At 32.4% G+C, this 21,092-nt stretch overlaps 1 protein-coding gene across 4 annotated transcripts in view; it reads right to left on the bottom strand.

Moving 5' to 3' along the window:
* The window catches only part of LOC110036335 (peflin-like), a 107,307-nt gene extending 97,791 nt beyond the window's left edge, over window positions 1-9,516 (bottom strand). For all 4 annotated transcript variants that reach the window (XM_020740756.1, XM_020740755.1, XM_020740753.1 and 1 more), the window contains exons 1-5: window positions 9,353-9,516; window positions 9,183-9,241; window positions 9,058-9,098; window positions 7,341-7,372; window positions 1,548-1,576 (exon numbers count right to left, since the gene is read on the bottom strand). In XM_020740756.1, the coding sequence (XP_020596415.1) occupies window positions 1,548-1,576; window positions 7,341-7,372; window positions 9,058-9,098; window positions 9,183-9,241; window positions 9,353-9,436 (245 nt within the window). In that variant the 5' untranslated portion in view covers window positions 9,437-9,516. The remainder of the gene's footprint in view (window positions 1-1,547; window positions 1,577-7,340; window positions 7,373-9,057; window positions 9,099-9,182; window positions 9,242-9,352) is intronic.
* Window positions 9,517-21,092: the final 11,576 nt, after the last annotated feature.

Genomic DNA, 21,092 nt, shown 5'->3' on the forward strand with positions numbered 1-21,092 from the left:
TATTTCTTCAAATAGTATCAATATTTATTTAGTGTTAATTTAACATCAGGTATTATGTCGTAATTTAATTATTATGATTCTCATGAATATTTAAACTTTTATCAATTAAATTTACAGTTTTAACAATTTTTATATAATATGAAGGTTAACAATTAATAAATATAATCCTCATTATCAATTAATTTCAAAATTTTCAAATTAATACATGATTTATTTTATAAATTTAGGTATTTTTTTTGTAATCTTCGTGTCACAACATAGTTTTAACTATTTCATTCAAATATATTAAACTTAAAATTTTTTTTTATTTTAAAAGTTTATTTTCTCTCAATTAATATCTAATTATTTTCCTATTTATATTTAGTTTTTTTCATTTTTTAAATATTCACTTAAAAAAATCAACATAAAAAAATAATTCTAATCTTAAGGCTCCGGCTCGAGATTGAAACCTCCCTCGCCAATTCGTTTGCACAAATTGGCTTGACTTCAACACCTTGCTCGTGCTCTAACATGCAGCATAGCACCTACTAGAAATATGCTCTTAGTTTCACCTCCTCTTCCCTACACGGTCGAACCCGCGCTAGACCATTCTCCAGTTCATCTTAACTAGAACTCAGATCTTTGTCCTAGACCAAAAAATGCTTGCCTGAGACAGCCTTCCATTCTCCGCCTGCTTTGCCACTTTGCTCGAGAAATGTCAACCATTGATCGACACAATAGAATCAAAGGCATATCGCATGCATCAATCATTTGTGTGTTGCCTTCAAACTTACAAGCAAACTTGCCATCTTCGTCTTCCTCCAACGAGTCGTTCCATAGTGCCCTTTGTTCGATCAATGCTTGAATCTGGTTGACCGAGCGGAAGACTCCTTTGCACGGGCACTACTCGAAATGCCTATTTCACTGCCCCAATCTTCTCTCTGCCTCTCTTTCTTACTATCGTCCCCTCCTAAGAGGGTTGCAGAAAAAAAAAAAAGGCTAAACCAGAGCAATACAATGTGATCACACCAAAAGTTTAATGGTAAATTAGCACATCAGCATGTCCGCCCAAACACTTGCCTTCTCTAGAGAGAATGATGAAAAATTCTACAAAAGCAGTTAAAATTCCAACTGCATCTATTCTTCGCCAATGTACAGCCCCTGCAACCACTAAAAAAAGCAGTTACAGCTACTCAACTCCTAAAAAGTAAAAAATTTGTCATGTTCATTCAGTTTAATGAGCTATCATGGGTTTGGAAAGACTGAGCTGAGAATAGCATATAAAGTCTGGACATTGCTATTATTTATACACTCGGCCTTAAATGCAATGCAGCATAATCTCAGGAAAAGCATTCCCCCAACATAATTTGTTGAAATGAAGTAACATCGACAATAAATATTTGTTTACTCATGGAATCATTTCTGAAAAAAATATAAACATCACGTAAGCATAAAATAGTCAATGGAAAAACTACCAAAGTTTTCAAAACATAAATCAAGGCAACATTCTCGAGACAGAATAAATCAAGGCATAGTAGCATGAGTTACTGTACACCAGAAAAAGATACCTGTCTAGCTGTGAGAAGGCATTTTGAACCTGGAAAAGTGCTGAATATGAGCTCCAATGGAATAGAGAGAGATTGCAGTTCAAAAAAGAGATGAATAGTTAGAAATAAAGCACTGAGACGAATGCAAACATTTACAGCACGTTGCAATTTCCTCCGGTTAATTTCACAGATGCTTGCAATTCATACAGCTTAAACAGTGAACCCAATAAACAATTTTTCAGATTTGGTAAATTATGATTTACATCAAGCCGATAGTAGACCTACATAATCTACTGATATCCACTTAAACACTCTCAGAACACAAATCCAACAAAACTCTCAGAATATAACCCAGCCAAAATTGGTCTGAGTATGTCCACAAACCTAATTCCCCAAACATTTTGGTAAAATAGAATTATATGCTACGAGAGAACCTATGAAATAGCTATACAATGACAATTAACATAGATGATGTTTCTGATGCTTGAGAAAAGTAAAGAAAATGGTTGACTATCAAAAACTTACGGGGAAAAAATAAGAAAAATGAAATACGACCAAGCAGGATTAACGTATAAAAAGGTGGCAATCAAATGCCGAACTTTAGTTAACTAATTGCACCAAAGGATTTCTTTGATGTACAACTGTGACAATTGTTTAAAATAAATGATAGAAGTGAGAGAAAAAAAATTGCTGCAGGAGACAACATGTGGAATAAACAATATAAAAGAATCCAAATGAAAAATGAAAGCACAAGGGCACGCAAATACAAAGTAATGATAAAAAAATGAAGCTGATGCAGCAATGTGCAGTTTTCACTTCCTTTTAGTTATGGGTTAAGAATAAATAATCAAATTGAAAAAAACTTGGCAAATATTTATGGCTACATTTTAAATGGAAACACAAGCATTTGAACAGCGTTTTAATTTAACAGATAAATGACATTTTTTCATAGTTTCATGGCAAGATAAATCAAACCCATTTAACAAAGCATATCATGTTTTATCCTACATAAATTTAATATGCATTTTAAAAGTTGAAGATACTAAGCTCAATGATTAAAAATATAGTTATTTGTATAAAGCTCCATTTGGTTTAGTCCTTTTGTGAAAATGAACAAAGCTTTGAAACTTTGTAAACAAGGATGATAGTTTAGCCTATTTTGCAAATAAGAACAACTAACCCTGACATACAAACTAGGTACTACTCTAGTAACAATAAGGTGGGTGGGAACGGCGACGGGGAATACGGTAGACGGACGGATAGCCAAAGGAGGGCTGTCCTGAGCGGGGGCAGCAAGGATGATGGCTAGACAGCGAGTAAACTGTAGGAAAAACAGCAAAAGGCTGATGTTGTGGTGGCCTGCAGCGAGGAGTGTGGGCAGCGAAGCGGGAGGAATGCATCAGAGTTGGAGAACGATAAGCACCACCTGAAGACCAATATATAGTCGAAGCACCACCTAAAACCATAGATTACAACCCTCGAAGGGAAGAAAAGGTGCCAGTGGTTGTCCCAATACAAAACACATGAAAAACCAACCCCAGACTCCTACGAAAATAAATATATACTAATAGGATAACTAAGAGTAGCTCAAGTGGATCAACCAACTCTTCAACAGGAACCAAACTTGGACCGATTCGGTCCAAGAACAGTAGTTAGGTCGCGGCTTTGTTCACATCGAGAGCAGGGGCGTTCTTGCGCAGTTTCCCAAGGTTGAGGGAGCTTTGATGGTCGATCTCATCTGCCGAAGCGATTGTCCTCTCATAGTAGTCAGAACAGCCCCGTTGGAGGCAGCAGAAATGTTGTCATGTCCAAATACATGCATAACTTGAGTTGGAGTTGTCTGTGGATAGATATCCTCAAGAACCAAACCTCAAGTCATCAAATCTATGATTGGCTTCTTCCACTTCTCGTACTCATCCGAGTGTACCCGGTAAACAAGTATGCAAAGAGGAATCAACTCTGGGACGAAATCAATGGAAGGTTGGGTCATACTTTAGGGCACTACTCATGAGAGACCTGTTCTTTTTCTTTGAAAGGACCTGGATCCCACTGTAAAATATTCCTTTCTACAAAGCTCCTAAGTTGATTTCCAATATTGTAATTCATTCATCCTGTTTGATCAGCTATCAGTGGATATACTACTAAACTAAATTTAATACCACAATTACTCGGTATGGACTTCTAGAAGTGGCACAAAGGAGTCTCATCTCAGACATGTTGAACCTCTCTCAGTAGGGGCAACTTATACAGCAACCTATCTATCTAAAAAGTATGAAATTATCTTATATGAGGTTGTACTGTGTCTTATATCATCTCCTCAAACTCATGGTCTGTCTGGACATCTAATGTCACTCTTGTTGATACTCCTCTCAATGCCTGCAAAAACAGTAGCTCGATCACAACCTCATACTCCACATGAATGTCCATTATCTCAGGCTCAATATTTTCTCAGTTGGAGACTCTCTCCTTGGTTCAACTAGAATTGTTGGTGTCTCTTCTTCATCAGCTGGAAATTGAGAATCCTCTCTGAAATCTTCATCTTCACCAAGATCACTACTTATTTCTTCAACTTCTCCCTGATCCGTGGAAGATATCATTTTCCTGATTGTGCAATTTGATACGGTATGCCCAAATTCATGGTACTTGAAACACTTCATGCCTGGGACAAATTTAATAATGCTGATTGGTTCCACCTGTTCTCCACTTTGACCTAGTACCTCCACAGGTACAGTCAATTGGATGTTCCTCGGAGTATACTCTTTTTGAAAGATCTTGTGGTTGAATTATGCATGTAAGATGTGGTGGTCATCCAGTAATATTGTCTCTCCAGTTTTGAAGCCAGGGTCCGCGCATCCTTATTTGATGGAGAAGTACAGAGAGAGAAAAAATGATATACATATGATTTTTATTGATTTAGAAAAAGCTTATGATAAGATTCCAAGAGAAGTTATTTAGAGAGTTCTAGAAAGGTGTTGATATGACTTATATTCAATTCATTAAAGATATGTATATTAGAGTTGTTACTTTTGTTCGAACAGAAGGAGGATTGACTAAGCATTTTCCTATTTCAATTGGAATACATCAGGTATTGGCTTTAAGCTCATACCTTTCTGCTTTAGTTATGGATGCTTTTGTTGGACAATGACAGGAAGATGTGCCTTGGTGTATGTTATTCGTTGATGATATCCTTCTTGTGGATAAACTAGAGAAAGCGTTCAGGATAAACTTGGATTATGAAGGTTTACTTTAGAGTCTAAAGGCCCTTGTTTAAGTAGATCCAAAACTGAATACATAAAATGTAATTTTAGTAGTAGATATAGTGGCAAAGTTGTAACAATGGGTGATCAAGACCTTAAAAGGAGTGAACGCTTTAGATATCTCGAGTTTATTGCTTAAAATAATAGTGATTTAGACAACGATGCTATTAGTATAAATCAAGTTAGATGATTAAATAGGAGGATCATACCTATAGTGTGATAGAAAAATACCGCCTAGACTTAAAGGAAAATTTTATAAGATGGTGGTGAGACCCAGGATACTTTATGGCACAAAATGTTGGCAAATAAAAGAGAAGCATAAAACTAAGTGTTGTTGAGATGAGAATGATTAAGTGGATGAGTGGCTTTACACTTAAGAGGCAAAATGTGAAACGAATATATCCGTGAAATGGTTGGTGTAGCTCTAATGGTAGACATAATTAGAAAGTCGTCTTAGATGGTTTGGTCACATTAAACGTCGACCATCCGATGATCTAGCTAGGAGAGTAGATGTTTAGATTCGACTATGTTAAGAATGGTAAATGTAGGCCTTAAAAAACTTGGGACTGTTGTATAAAAAATGATCTTAATTTATTAGAATTAAATGAAATATGACATGCAATAGGATAATGGAGAAAAATGATTCATGTAGCCAGCCCCACTCAGTGGGATAAAGTCTTGTTGTTGTAGTAGTTTGCGCATCTTGTCTGTAATGAATTGATAGGCACACATGTTGCATTTCTCATTGTATTTATGACCAAGTAGTGATTGTATCTTTTACCTCACGCTAACATAAGTGCTTCAAATTTTCCCATCAAAACCACACTTCTATAACTTGCTAACAACTGGTTTTATCATTCTATCCAGTGGGATGTTCTGGTACACGAAGAAAAATTCCACGATCTGAGGCCACTCAGTGAACTCCTCCAGCTCTAAGTGGTCGTCAAAATGTGCCAAATTCACCCTTAAGTTAAAATCTTAGCTTCTCAAATATGTAAGGTCAAGTCTTTAGGATAGAGGTTCTTCATCACTGACATCTGTATGGTGAAAGAGACTCACTCAATTCATTCAATCTAGCAAGTCACCATTGTGGCTACGGGTGACCCATCTAGATGGTCTCCATTCCTCAATTTCAATAAACTGTTGTAGCACTCGACAAAGTTGTCGTCATAGCTCCTCTATGGTAAAATCCTGATCGGCATCCAACTATTCTCTCCCTGGTGGCATGATTAAGGATTACGTGTAGATAAGTGTAAGATAGTGTATATAGGGATGATGTAGGGTGGGAAATAAAATTTGTGGGTCGCCGTTTTAAAAAACCAGCAAATGAAGGGATTTTTGGATGGAGATGAGGTTGGGTATTGGTAGATTCTAAAAACCCTAGGATAGGACAAGGGTTAACTCTACACCAAATGATGTCGGAGTTAACCTAAGCCACAATGTGAAAAACAAATGTTATTAATATAAGAAAATAGACAGTTACAACTAACATACTTGAAAGGAAAACCAACAACAAACACGACATGCAACACACTGAAATAGGAAATAACAACATGAATCGTGACACACGGCTAGGGTGAATCTCGGGGTGGTGGTGATGGTCGACGAGGGTTTGGAAGGTGGTGGGATGGTGGATGAGGTGGACAACAAGTACGTAACAAATATCAACGTGTCACGGTTGTCTGGTATAATAGAAGCAAAGAGGAGGGCTGAAACAACAGCGACAGCGAAGATGGAGGCTGGAACAGTGATGGCAGTGGGTATGGAGGGTTGGAACAGTGATGGCAGCAAATGGGAAGGGTTGTAACAACGATGATAGCAAGGATGGAAGGCGGGAATGGCGATGAGGAATGAGGTGGACTACCAGACTGTCAAAGAAGGGTTGTCCTAGGTGTGGGAAACGTGGATAATAGTCGGAAAACAAGTAAAGTGCAGAAAAAATAGCAAAAGGTTGTTGTTGAGGGGGCTTGCAGCGAGGAGTATGGGGTGGCGCAGTGGGAGGGACCTTGAGGAGTTGGGAAAAGATAAACACCACCTGGAGACCAAGATACAACCAAAACACCACCTAGAGACCAAGATACAGTCAAAACACCATCTGGAATCCTAGGATACAACCCTCGAAGGGAAGAAGAGATGTTTGTCGCAGTTTCAATGAAAAAAACATAAAAAAGTAACTATAGACTTCTACAAAAACAAATATATAATAATAGGATAAATAGGAGTAGCCCAAGTGGACCGCTCAACTCCTCAACGGAGACCAAACTAGGACCGGTTCCGTCCAAGAACAATAGTCGGGTTGCAGCTTCGTTCGCATAGCATCGTGTCAGTATTAGTTTAAAATATTAAGAACTAATTGTAAGAAAACACAGGCAACAAACTTTAGTACAAGACAAGAGTTTGAAGGTCATGTTTATTGAACCAAGCATTGAACTCCACCTTTGTTTGGCATGACATTAATAGAAGCGATGAAATGTATGACAAAAGCATGATTCTTACAAAGTATAATTCTTAAGAAAAAAAAGATTATTCAACTTACTGAATTCAAGTTACAACTAACCTTTAGTAGAAACTTGTTAAGGGCGACAAATTCTGTAAGATTACACCAAGGAATTAGTAAATAAATAGACCATAATTCCCCCACATAGGAAATAGCAATTCAAATATAAAGAAAAGCTCTGGAACCTTGAATTCTACTCACAACAAATTGTTTGAGTTCATAGCCACAAAGCAAAACAACAAAATTAAATCTTTAGTAGGTGAATCTTGATTTTAGAAAATGAACAAGGCCCATCTTGAACGAGGAACAACACCCATAATATGGCATAATGTTCATTGATTGTATTGCATCTGATAGAAGTGAGGTCACCCATAAAAGGGATTAGGCTAGATCCATTCCCATCAAATAAGGGATATCACATTGTGGGGGGAAGGTGATCCTCCATCTATTGGATAGGCTATAACAATTCATATAAGACCAAACTAATATTGTGGGTGCTAACTAGTGCTTTCATGAAGTAATCTATGCTAAAATATACTAAAAATCCTAACTTATTTTTTGATAAAAAAATAATTGGAATTTTCCCGTTCCAAATGAATTGAGCATTGCAATCATTGTTTTTTTTCAAACCACATTTCTCAAACATAACCATTAATCATTGCAATCAATTTTTAGACAAAGACACTATTCCTCGAGTATTTAACTATTCTCTATAACCTTGCTTTACATTTAGGGTTAGTTACTATTTAGGTAAGTGGATGAAGGTAATTGCAACTTACTTCGGAACTGAGTTCAAGCAAAAATTTTCTAACAAGTAAATAAAAGTGCATTCCACATTTTTAAAGTCATCTTTGTATAGTTGAGCTAATGAGTTTCAATCATATGGCCATAAATATCACCTGTCTTTGCTTTAAAATCCAATAATAATAGAACAACTTTATTAATTGGATACAACAACAACAACAACAACAAAGCCTTAATCCCACTATGTGGGGTCGGCTACATGAATCTTTTTTCTCCATTGCGTCCTATTTAGTGTCATATTTTCATTTAGTTCTAGTAAATTAAGATCATTTTTAATACAATAAGCCCAAGTCTTCCTAGGTCTACCTCTGCTTTTCTTAACACAAGTCGAATTTAAAACATCTACTCTCCTAATCGGATCATCTAATGGTCGACGTTTAATATGACCAAATCATCTAAGACGACTTTCTCTAATTTTGTCTGTATGATAGGTTAAAATTACTTTTACTTATAGCAATAATAATAAATTATAAAAAGTTAATGATATGGTGGACAAAAATGAAATTAGTTAAAGCTTAATCAAACACAATAACCAAGGCAGTAATAAATGAGCATCTTCGAAATAATCAGAGATCATTGAAAGTCACCTCTAAAACTCAATTCCAATCAATTTGAAACACATGTCAAATACAAATTGCATCTTCACAGAAACATGTGCAACGTGCAAACATAAACATATAGTGCATAACACAGGCTATACTATAAATTTCATCAATGTTGTACAGTACTTCATTAGTCACGACTTGCCCTGTTGGATACTAAGTATGTAGCTATTTGGCTAATTGCATAAAATAAATATATTTGAATTAATTGATCTTCAAGTAATATGAAGTAGTTGGGATCTGTGAGGTTTAGAGCCTTCGTGCTGCGAAGCTTAAAGAATGATAGGTTTAAGTAGATGACAAGACCATGTCGCAGAGAGCGACTAAAATAATTGAAAAAAAAAAAACAGAAAAGCTGTAATTGAGCGAACCTTCAAAGTCCATGGTGCCGTTCTTATCAAAATCATACATTCTGGGGAAAATTAATGATAAAAACCATAAATTCCAAAGAGAAGCAGTGCATGACGAATATAAGGTTTCCGTAGAATCCAAATACCTGATCATTTGCTGAACTACAGTTAGAGGGAAGTTTAGGTTCCCAACGGCAAGAGCATTCTAAAACGAATTTAGATACATAACAAAACAATCGTTGAATAAGGAGTTAGGTCTTGGATTTAATTTTAGCACTATCAATAAAATAGGACGAAGAAGCGCTGTGAAGGAAACCTTAAGCTGAGAAGCGTTGATGCTTCCCGCATTGTTGGAATCTACGTGATGAAACCACTCCTTCAAAACATTAGGGTTCTCCATTCCCACGAGGTGATTCACAGTAGCAATCGCGCCTCGTGATTTAAGAATGCAGAGGTATAAACGGGCCGAGTTTTCACGAACGACCATAGTCTTCCAAATTTTATTTCGTCTTTGCTAGTATTTGGCTGAATTTGACTGCCATGATTTTAAGAATAATATTTGTTAATTAAAAAAAAGGGATAAAATGAAAAATATGAGTTAAAATTTTATACCCTAATTTTATATGATTATAATTTATAATATTAATTTTAACATATATTTTTACGATAAATAACTAAAATGTGCTCCGAAGAATAATTACGTTGCAAATGACAAATACAACAGACGATAAAAAAGAAAGAAAAATACTTAATACATTTAATATATTTAATTTTCAACCACTATATATTTAATATACTTAATACATTTAATATATTTAATATACATATATAAGTAAAAATACTTAATTTTTACTTGAGAGGGAAAAAATTCTAAAATAAGTAAAATAAGTAGTAAAATATTGACACTTTATTTTATTTAAAAATATAAAATTAAAAAAAATAAGGCATATATTGTAAAATTTAAAGTCTATTCATCTTTATATTCTATGTGGTTGCACACTCAACTTGTCATTTAAGACAAAAAAAATCAACCTTCATATCTCAAGCATTTATCATTTGAATTCAGTCTTTATTATAGTAATCCACCATAATGATTTGCATAAATGCATATCTTAAAATCATAGAAAAATAATAGTTATGATTTCATGCAACTTTACTCAAATACAAGGCAACAATCATTAATCATTGGCTCATAGTTAATTATTTTTTTTATCCTATTATCCTCTTATTGATTACCAATGTAATATCTAAAAGTATTTCATTTTCAAGAGTAGTGTGTAATTTTTTTATATATCTATAATGAAAATGTATATTTGAGTAATAAAAGCTCCAATAGATAGGGCTGTCAAAACTGTTTGTTGTTTGCGAACAGCTTGTGTTAGGCTTGTTAGGAAGCTTATGTTAGATTAATTCGCTAAGTTAACGAGCTGAACACAAACATTTTTTTTTTGCGCTTGATTTATAAACGAGTTGAACAAGAACAAATATTTGTTCATTTGTGTTTGGGTCGTCTATGTTTTAATCTAAATAATAAAACTTAAATCTTGCCTCAACCTTTAACGTCATAAGACTACGTGACAAGGATTGTCAAAAAGACTTTTTGTTTGCGAACAGCTCGTGTTCGACTCCCTGAGCAAACGAGTCGAACACAAACACACTTTTTTTTTGTTCAAAAAATAAATGAGTTGAACATAAACAGTGATATTTGTAACAAACCAGACACAAGCTAAGTCTGGGCTCACTCATGTTTGGCTCGTTTACACCCCTACCAATATATGTGTATATTTTTTAGTTATTATGAAATTTAGACTATTTTATAAATAATTTTCTAAGAAAAATGAATGAAACACCTTGAAAGTTCATAAGCTAATATTTTAATCATTGATTTTTAGATTTTCTTGAGTAAGCCTTATAAATCTTTCTTGTAAATTTTTTTCACCATATTATAGAGCATATAAATCTAATTAACATTTTTTAATAAGAATAAAAAATATGAAAATAGGATATTAATCATTTAATTGAAATTACTTTAGAAATTTAATTGAAATCATTTAAATTTATTTGGTCTTAGACAAAATAAGCTATTTTATAAATATATTTAAAAATTTTTGGAGCTAGGGATACAAAAAAATATATATTATTTTATAAATAAGTCCAAATAAATTTCATATTTACAATTTTACCCATAGCACATTTTTTATATAAATTCAACTTACCTCCTTTAAATCTTCCTCATTAATGCAAAACTTTATTTTTAAAACCGTTGAAATAAAATGAGGGGAAAGGACAGAAAATAAGAAAAAAGAAAATAAACCTTCGGTTTGGGAGTCCGAGGGTTGATTTCACCTAACGAGCAAGCTGTAAAAGGTAGTCATCTCACGATAGTCTACCATTATAGCGCCTCTTATGTTAGTGATTTATTATTTTATATTTTTTTCTAAATTATTATTTGTTCAAAACTTGCAAAAATTGTGATATTTATGTATTTTGGAAACTTTCACTATATTTTTTTGTATGTTTTTGTTCTGGTTGATTTGCACATATTTACAAAAGCATGTTGAACATTTGTAATGTATTTCATATTTTTTAGTCATAGTTTTTATTTTGGGTTATATACAACTTTCTTAGAGTATGATGGAAATATTGTATAAGGGCATACTAGCATAAATGATTATACGTAATTTTTTTAATGAATTTCTAGTCATGATTGTGCATTTGTATTAAGCATAATATTGCATCTGTGAGCCCCCACCATTTTAATTTATATGCAAACTTTATATATGATGTAATTGATATGTTGAGAAAATATCGAGTACGATTCAGTTTTTTAAATATTTTATGATTATTATTAAATGTGTATATGATTTAGATTAATAAGCATTTAATACTTTATGTCGACGAATGAGTCAAAAAAATTACCTTGAAATGTATTAGTGGTGTAAACTCGATATATGTTAAGAATTTTAGGGGAGAATGTTATATGTTACGAGTGTTGACGGTTTGGCTTTAATAACTCTCATGTATTATATCACTTGACTGTTCTTATATATTATGACATGATATAGTACTTAACTTGCTATAGTTAATATAAAAAAAATATCATATATGATTAGCGAAAACACTTAACATAAATTGTATATGTGTGATGATAGAAATCATTAACACATATACTTGATGATATAATCAATATATACTACTGATGTTGTCACATGATACAATATTTATTGTGTGTTTACACTCTTTTTAGCATAGCTAGTCATGTTAGTGGCATAGGATTTGTTGCTTACCCTATATGACATGATCATAATGTAATCATGCATATTAATCTCTTTGCACTGAATACAATTGTAGGTTTATCGTAAATTATTGAGTTAACCACTCTCTTCTATCATACTTATATATTTTTAAGGTAAGGCTCCAATGGAGTGAGGTGATTACTCTTGTTGGTAGATGTATGTATGAATGTATGTATCTATACATATTTTCTATATTTTCCTTATTTTCCTTATTTCAAACAATTGTAGAACCCAATTGTAGAACCCATTTGATTGTAGAACCCATTTGTATATAAAAAGAGTTAACATCGTGTCTTCACACACACACAAGAAATACTTTTTATGAATGGTTTCTACAAATGTTTGAAATACTTTTTATAAAAAATTCTTCAGCTCAAAATGTTATACAAGAATAATGCTTTCTCATTAATCCTAAAATCATTGTTATCTTCACAGGACAATCTGGCGATCTAAATTACATTTTGTAAGTCACATGATCTCATAATTACAAATTAAAAATATGCAAAGTAATTTGGTGGTCACCAAATACCATTTTTTTATGTAAAATTATGCACTTGGGCTTTTCATGCATGAAAATTTATCTCACATAAAAAATTTTAATGAATCATTCTTTTTCATAACAAGCAGACATTTTTTGCATTGTCAAAACCTTTGAAATGAGCCCCTCAGCTCCTAAATCCAACTCTATTTGGAGGCCCGTTGAGCTAACAATAATTAGGAGAAAGTTAATTTAAATTAAAAAAACTTAATTTGATCCATTAAAACTACCCAAAATTCCAATGCAAAATTCTCTAATTTTCTCCCACCTAGAGTGTGGGCTCATTTGACCTGAAATGTATTGACATGGAGCTTATTTTAATCAAAACCACTTGAAACACAAAAATTTCAAGTATTTTTCTCTACCCAATGAGCATAAGTTAAAATTTTGACTATAAATACCTTGTAATGACCTTGTAACCACTTTATAACCACCCTTGCACTTTAATTGGCCATAACTTGAGCTAGACACCAACTTCTTGAAAATGATTTGGACCATTAGATTTCTTTTTTTCATCATCTTTAAAATGACATACACTTTATATGTATTTTTTCCTAACTACCTTCCAAATTAATATAATACCCTTTCCTTTTTTTAACATTCCTTCCATATCCTTTCTAATCCAACCCTCTATTCCTCTCTTTAACTTCCTCCATCCAACCCTTCATTCTTTCACCTCAACAATCCTTCCGCTTCCTTCTCACTGCTCCATCTCATAAATAACTTACCCTCACTTCTTTTAACCACACCTCTCCGCTCAAAAGTGATTCATTTCTATTCCTCTGATTCTCATTCTTTCCTCTCTACCCCCTCACCCAAACCCTCCTTCTCTTCCTCTCCTCCCCTCCTCATCTCTCAAACTTAGCCCCTTCTCCCCTCCTCTCCCCCTCCTCCTCCCTCCAAACCCCCACCTCCCCAACCCCCCTAATCCACCCATGTTAATCCATTAATCATGAATATTAAGAGGACGAAGCAAGGTAAGAGGATTAAGGCAAGAAGACTGATGGCAGGTAATTTAGTGTGTAAATTTTGCAAATCTTTTTCATTATTACAAAATTATACACAACAGATATATAATAGATATGTAATATAATCCCAACAAAAATATCTTCTATGAAAATAGTTTATCTTTTAAAACTCTTTTAAAACTGCTAAAACTCCATTTAAATCAATGCAAATATATGTATCGCTCAAGCAATAAGGGCTCTAATGGAGTCCTAGATATCAATCCCACAGGGAAGTTTGAAAATCCTTTAAGTAAGCGTTTGAAATTATTTTTTAATTTAAAAATACAAAAACAAAAGTAAAGTACAAAGTTTGAATATTAACTACTAATGTGAATGTTATATAAAATGCAGATGTAAGATTATAGAAGTTAAATTAAACTAAATACTAAACTTTCAAAAGTAAAATTATGAAAATTAAATAAAGTTTTTGTTGTGACGGAAAATTCAAATTTAAGAAAGCATCCTTCCCTTTTACATTGAGTATATGGTTTGTGAAGAAATTGAAATCATTTGAAAATATATAAAAACTATTTTGTGCCAAATAGGAGCAATCATATTCTTCACCTTCATCTGAGTGTTATAAAGAACATTGACTAATCTAGAGTTTGGTCCCTAATTTTGTGGTTAGGCTAGGAGGATACCGACTACCACTCCATAGCTCCCACTACTCCCTCCCCTGAGGGCTAACAATCTCACATCAGTTTCCAATCAACTGAACCAAATTGGAGATTTTAATCTGTCACCTTAAAATCTCCAATTCTACATGCAACAAAGTATATTTCCCTATTTATTTGCACTCAATTCCATCGATGCCATACTCTCCCACAAAATCAAATGTGATTCTTCCTATGTTGTAAAAATCAAATCCCTTCTTAGAACATATGTCTCTCAATAAATTTTAACATTTCAATTGGCTAGATCGAAAAGTAAATGAAGATTGGAGTTCAAATCATCACAAATTATTAACATTTAAAAATTGTAGAAAACAAAATCAATTATTCACAAAACCAAATCTCATTGTATGGAGAATGATAGAGATGACTAGTCAGAATTCATGAGAAGGATACGATAAAACATGGATTTCATATATAAAAACAAGTTTACAAAATAAAAGAAATAAAATACAACTTATTCACAATCCTTTCCAAGTAAATCCCTAAAAGTTCTCTCCAAGTCTTTCTCTCTTCACAATCACTCCTAATTATATCTTAGAAGTGTAATGAAGAACAAATCTCTTAAATTCTCTCTCCTCTTACAACCCTAGAAGAAAATCTCCTCTTCTCTCTCTCTCTCTCATGCCAACTTTCTCTCTCTCCCTTTCTCGTCTCTCCAACTACTCTCTCAACTCTTTAAAGTCTTCTTCTTTTAATTTGGGCTGCCTTCTCTTGAAAAGAATTCAAAATTTCCTCCAAAAGTCAACTCTTTTGAATTTAAAATTGTGTCATTTGATCCAAGAGACATATCCCTTCATAACAGAGCCTTCCAAAGTGTCTAGATGCATTGAATCACTCCAAGAGGTGTGTAGAATAAGTGTCCTTTTGAAATTCGCACAAAATTCATCTCGAACCGACTTAATTTGCAAAAAGTCATCTCTGACACATCATGCGCCAGCTCTCTGGATTTTAGCGCATCATGTGCTGATCTGACGACTGATCAGACGCATCATGCGTTGTTCTGGCGCATCTTGTGCAAGAATCCCAAAATTGGTTGTTTTAGCTCCAAATTTCGTTCTTTTTGTCATTTTTGCTCCAAATGCCTAAAAATGATATACCTGCAACAAAAACATGAAAATACCCTTCTTTAAAGTGCAATATAACAAAAAATAATCATGAAATATGTACTTAAAATAGTATATTATTTTTGTGTATCAAAATCCCTCAAACTTAAATGTTACATGTCATCAAGTGACACTTTTATTACATAAAAGCATATGACTTATGATAGAGAATAACTTATGACTTCTATATTTTAGTTTAATAAATAGAATAGCAAAATGTAAGAAAAACCTTTACTAACTTAGATTCAAATGCTAAGTCTAGGAATACTTAGCAATCAAATTTAAGATTTCTAAATCTCTATTCAATTCAAGAATAATTTCAATTTGTCATATTAAAGATATTTACAACAATCATATGAAAAATAACTTCAAGAAAACTTTATCAGGAATGCTACTAATACTCCAATATAAGTTTAGAAAATGTAATAAAGCTCTCTCCTTAAGTTCATTCATGTGAAGCCATTTTTATTAAGAATCTTCTCAAGTTTCTCCTCACTTATTTTTCTTTTCTTTTTTTTTCCTTTTTCTTTCTTTTTTTTCTTCTTTTTCGAATCTTTTCAATCATTTCTTTTCTTTTTCTTTTCCAAGTGAGGAATACTATATCTGGATACCCTTTAATAATTTGAACTTCACTATTCTCTTCTTAAAGTCAAAATTTTATACTTTTCTTCACTTTATAAATTCATATTAGTTTATTATTTTTCATAAAGTCTCATTCCTTTCTCCTTACATGAAACTCTAAAATTCTTAACACTTTAAAAATATGATTTTCTTTACTTTAAATAGAAAAACATAGTCTTATCCTATCATACCAAATATCTTTAACTTTAGAATTGACCTCTATTATTAAAAAGTTTTACTAAAATTTACTACAATATTTATAAACAAAAGTATAGTCATTTAAAGTTAAATCTTAATATCTCAGGCCATGTTAAATTAATTTTAAAAATAAAGTTAATTGAGGACAAATAAAATTTAGTTTACTTCTTTTCAAAATAAAATTTTATTTCCCCCAAACTTAAGTTTTTAAGTATTTTTAAAAAATATTTTTAGTATAAAATTTAGTAGGTGAAAGAAAAGAATAAATGCATGAAAATAAAAACTGACTAGTAGTGGATTTCTAACTATGAAACTGGGCTCTGGTATACTGCAGGTTCTAATTGTTAAACTACATATAGGCTTTAAATCATTAAATAAAACATAATATATTCTAAAGAATTTGCTGAGAATTAAAAACAAAAATACAAAAATTGAAAATACTAAAAGTACAGAAAAAGTGAAAGTCTACAATTACTATTATAGATTCAGTTCACAACACAACATAAAAGTTCTTACTACAACAGGTTCCAAATAAAAGTACATCACACAACAAATATAAACAATAAATAAACATCAAAACAAACTAAACTAAATTCATAAAACATCAATCTTCATCTCCTTCCTCATGATCAGATTCTTCTCCTCCTCCTCCTTCTTCTTCTTCTCTTCGTCATGAATAGGATCATAGAGAGTGAAACTGGAGCAAGCAGGAAAGTTCACATTGGGTTCTCCCCTAAGATGTCTTACTATAGCATTTTCAAAATCAATATCATGTTGAACTCTCCTCTGCTAATATTCATCATTATAAGCATTTCTTGCTCCTATCTTTCCCAACTGAGTCTGAATATTAATTATGTCCATTTGTTGAATCATGAGTTGATCCATAATACCTTCAAGTGATGCAGATCGAGAAGTAGACACCCCTATAGCAGATGTAGAGGGTCTATCCCTTCTTTCAACTCTAGATTCAACAAATGATTCCACTCTCTGAATCATATGTCTCCCAATCAGATTTTGTGACTGTAATCTTTCTTCATTTCTATGGGATTCTACTGCTGATTGTTCAGATAGATTGAAAATCAAGGCAGGGTATCCCAAACCTCCAGCTGTAGAACTACCAGCCATACTCTGAGCATGCTGAACTATAAGTGCACTAACATCTATTTCTTTCATCTTCTGAATGCAATAGTTTAGACAACTCTATCTTTTGTAACAATAGCCAAATGATTTGTTGGCAAAAATCTAGCAGAAATGAAGTGGTGTCATACTTTTGACTGAATAGTCAACATGAAAGCAGGGAAGTTAACTATCTTGTTATTCTTAATTTTTCACTCCCCTCTTCTATCAGTAAAAAATGTAATCACTTCATCCAATGATGAATTAGTTATCACAAATGTAGTGCATTCATAAAAAAATACATTTCTCAGCCCATGAAAAGCATTGATCTTTTCAACAGCAAATTCAACCTGCTTACCTCTCACAAAGATGTGATCTTCAGCAGTGAACCTTAGGTTTGCATAAGACTCCCAAACCATCAGGACAATTGCTACGACAGTGAAGTAGCTGAATCTTTCCCAGTTTCTGACGAGAATCAGTCTTTTGATCTCATCACCCGGATTTGCAAACGCCCGTTCTTGGATCATTCTTCTTGTCTCTGTTCATCAATTGAAAGCCTCCTGAGCTTGAGTTGAAGTTACTTCTTGAACATTTGAAGTATGTTTTTTAGGTGATCTCTCAACATTACCTGTTATAATTTCCTCAAAATTAACTACATAAGAAGAAGAGAGTTTGATGAAAACTTTAAAGAGTTACAAGAAAACCTTTGGATGGATAATTGCTGATATAAAAAGAACCAGTCCCTTCAATTTGTATGTATAAAATTCATATGGAAGAGGACTGCAAACCCAAGGCTGATCTTGAAAGAAGATTGAATCCTATTATGAAATAAGTTGTTAAGAAAAAAATTTTAATGTGGTTAAATGCTGGAATTATCTATATTATTTCATATAGTTCATGAGTTAGTTCAATTCATTGTGTTTCTAAGAAAGAAGGAGTAACTATGACTTTAAATAAATGTAATGAGTTAATACCAACAAGACAAGCCACAAGATGGAAAATATGCATTGATTATAGAAAATTAAATATCTCTACTAGGAAAGATCATTTTTCACTACTCTTTTTAGATTAAATGATGGATAAACTAGCTCGACATAAATACTTTTGTTTTCTAGATGGATGTACTGGTTATCACCAAATACAAATAGCTCCTGAGGAATAAGAGAAAAGAACTTTTACCAGTCCTTATGGTACATTTGCTTTTAAAAGAATGTCCTTTGGTTTATGTAATACACCTGCTACATTTCAAAGATGCATGATTGTTATTTTTGGTGATTTAATTGAAAATGGGATTTATTATTAGAATGTTCAGTATTTGGAAATTCATATGAATCATGTTTAGAACATTTATCAAAAGTTTTTAAACATTGTGAAGAAACATATTTAGTCCTTAAATGGAAAAAATGTCAATTTATGGTAGTAGGAGGAATAGTTTTGGGACATCAAATTTTCAAAAATGATTTGGAAGTAGACCCTGCAAAAATTCAAGTGATCGCTAATTTACTTTACCCAATAAGTGTGAAAGAAAAAGGAGTTTTTAGAACATGCTGGATTCTACAAAATGTATATTAAATATTTTTCAAAAATTGCTAAGCCTCTATGCCATTTACTTGAAAAATATGTAATTTTTATTTTTGATAAAGAGTGTCTATAAGATTTTAAATTATTAAAAGATAAATTAGTCACTACACCAATTATTATTTCACCATATTGGGAAAAACCTTTTGAATTCATGTGTGATGGTAGTGATTATGCTATTGGAGCTGTTTTAGGACAAAAGCATAATAAAATTTTCAAGGTTATCTACTATGCTAGTAGAACTCTTAATGAAGCTTAAATTAATTATATCACAATTGAGAAAGAGTTATTAGCAGTAGTATATGCATTTGATAAATTTAGATCATACTTAATTGGAACTAAATGTATTGTGTATACAGATCATTTTGCTATTAAGTATTTAATGAAAAAGAAGAATGCAAAACCTAGACTGATAAGATGGATTCTTTTTTTACAAGAATTTGGCTTTAAAATAGTAGATAGGAGAGGAGCTGAGAATCAAATTGTTGATCATCTATTCAGGCTTGAATTAGAAAAACCACTCTGTTTTAAAAAAGAGATTATTGAACATTTAAGTGTGCTGACATTGTGAAATTTATTGTAAGTGATATTATACCCTATGGAATGACATACCAACATAAGAGTAAATTTTTTATCTGAAGCTAAGACTTATTTTTGCGATGACCCATTTTTATATAAAGAAGGAAATGATCTAATTTTTGAAGATGTGTGCCTTTAAAAGAAACTTATGAAATTATCCAAAAATGTCATAATTCTGATTTTGGGGGACATTTTGGTGCTGATAAAACAATATACAAAATTTTACAATCTGGATTTTGTTGGCCTACAATCTTTAGAGATACTAATGCTTATATTAAAACTTGTGATCGATGTCAACGAGTAGACAATATTTCTAGGAGAAATGAGATGCCCCTCAATTATGTGTTAAAAGTTGAGATATTTGATGTTTGGAGATTAGATTTCATGGGACCATTTATATCATCTTTCAGGAATTTATATATAGTTTTAGCAATAGACTATGTATGTAAATGGATAAAAATTATTGTTTTACCTCGATGTAATACTCAAAGTGTTGCAAAGTTCTTAAGAAAGAACATATTTTGTAGATTTGGGATGCTGAGAGTAATTATAACTAACAGGGGAAGTCATTTTAGAAATGTAATAATGGAGAATTATATATTACAACTCTTCCTATTACAAGAAATGATCTCTCTAAAATAATAGGAATCTCTTTATCTTTCTCCATATCCAATACTATAAAGTCTACAGAGAAAATAAATTTATTCACTTTTACTAGTACATCCTTTATAACTCCTTTTGGATAAGTTATTGATTGATCAGCTAACTGAAGAGTTACATTAGTAGGGGAAATTTCTCCCAAATCTAAATGTTTAAAAATCGAAAAGGGCATAAGATTGATACTCGCTCCTAAACCACATAAAGCTTTTCCATAAAACTTTTCACCAATTGCACAAGGTATAGTAAAACTACTAGGATCTTTTAATTTTTCAGGAATCTTTTTCTAAATAATAGTACTACACTCTTCACTGAGTGCAACGACCTCATGATCTGTAAACTTCATTTTCTTATTTAGTGCATCCTTCATAAATTTCACATAGCTTGGCATTTGTTCCAAAGCTTCAACAAAAGGAATATTTATCGTTAATTTCTTAAGGATTTCCAAAAATTTTGTAAATTATTTATCTTTATTTTTATGCTTCAGTCTTTGAGGAAACAGAACTAATGGTTTTTCTAAAGGAACCCGTGTTTGTTCATTTTTATGTTGATCATTTTCCATTTCTTCCTTCTCTTCATCAATTTCAGTTTCTCTTTGAATCCTTATTTCAACTTATTTTCCACTTCGTAATTGAATAGCTTTAATTTACTTTTTATTTTAATCTTTTGGATTAACTTCCACAGTACTC

This window comes from Phalaenopsis equestris, unplaced genomic scaffold, assembly GCF_001263595.1.
Source record: "Phalaenopsis equestris unplaced genomic scaffold, ASM126359v1 Scaffold205261, whole genome shotgun sequence".
Classification (NCBI taxonomy): domain Eukaryota; kingdom Viridiplantae; phylum Streptophyta; class Magnoliopsida; order Asparagales; family Orchidaceae; genus Phalaenopsis; species Phalaenopsis equestris.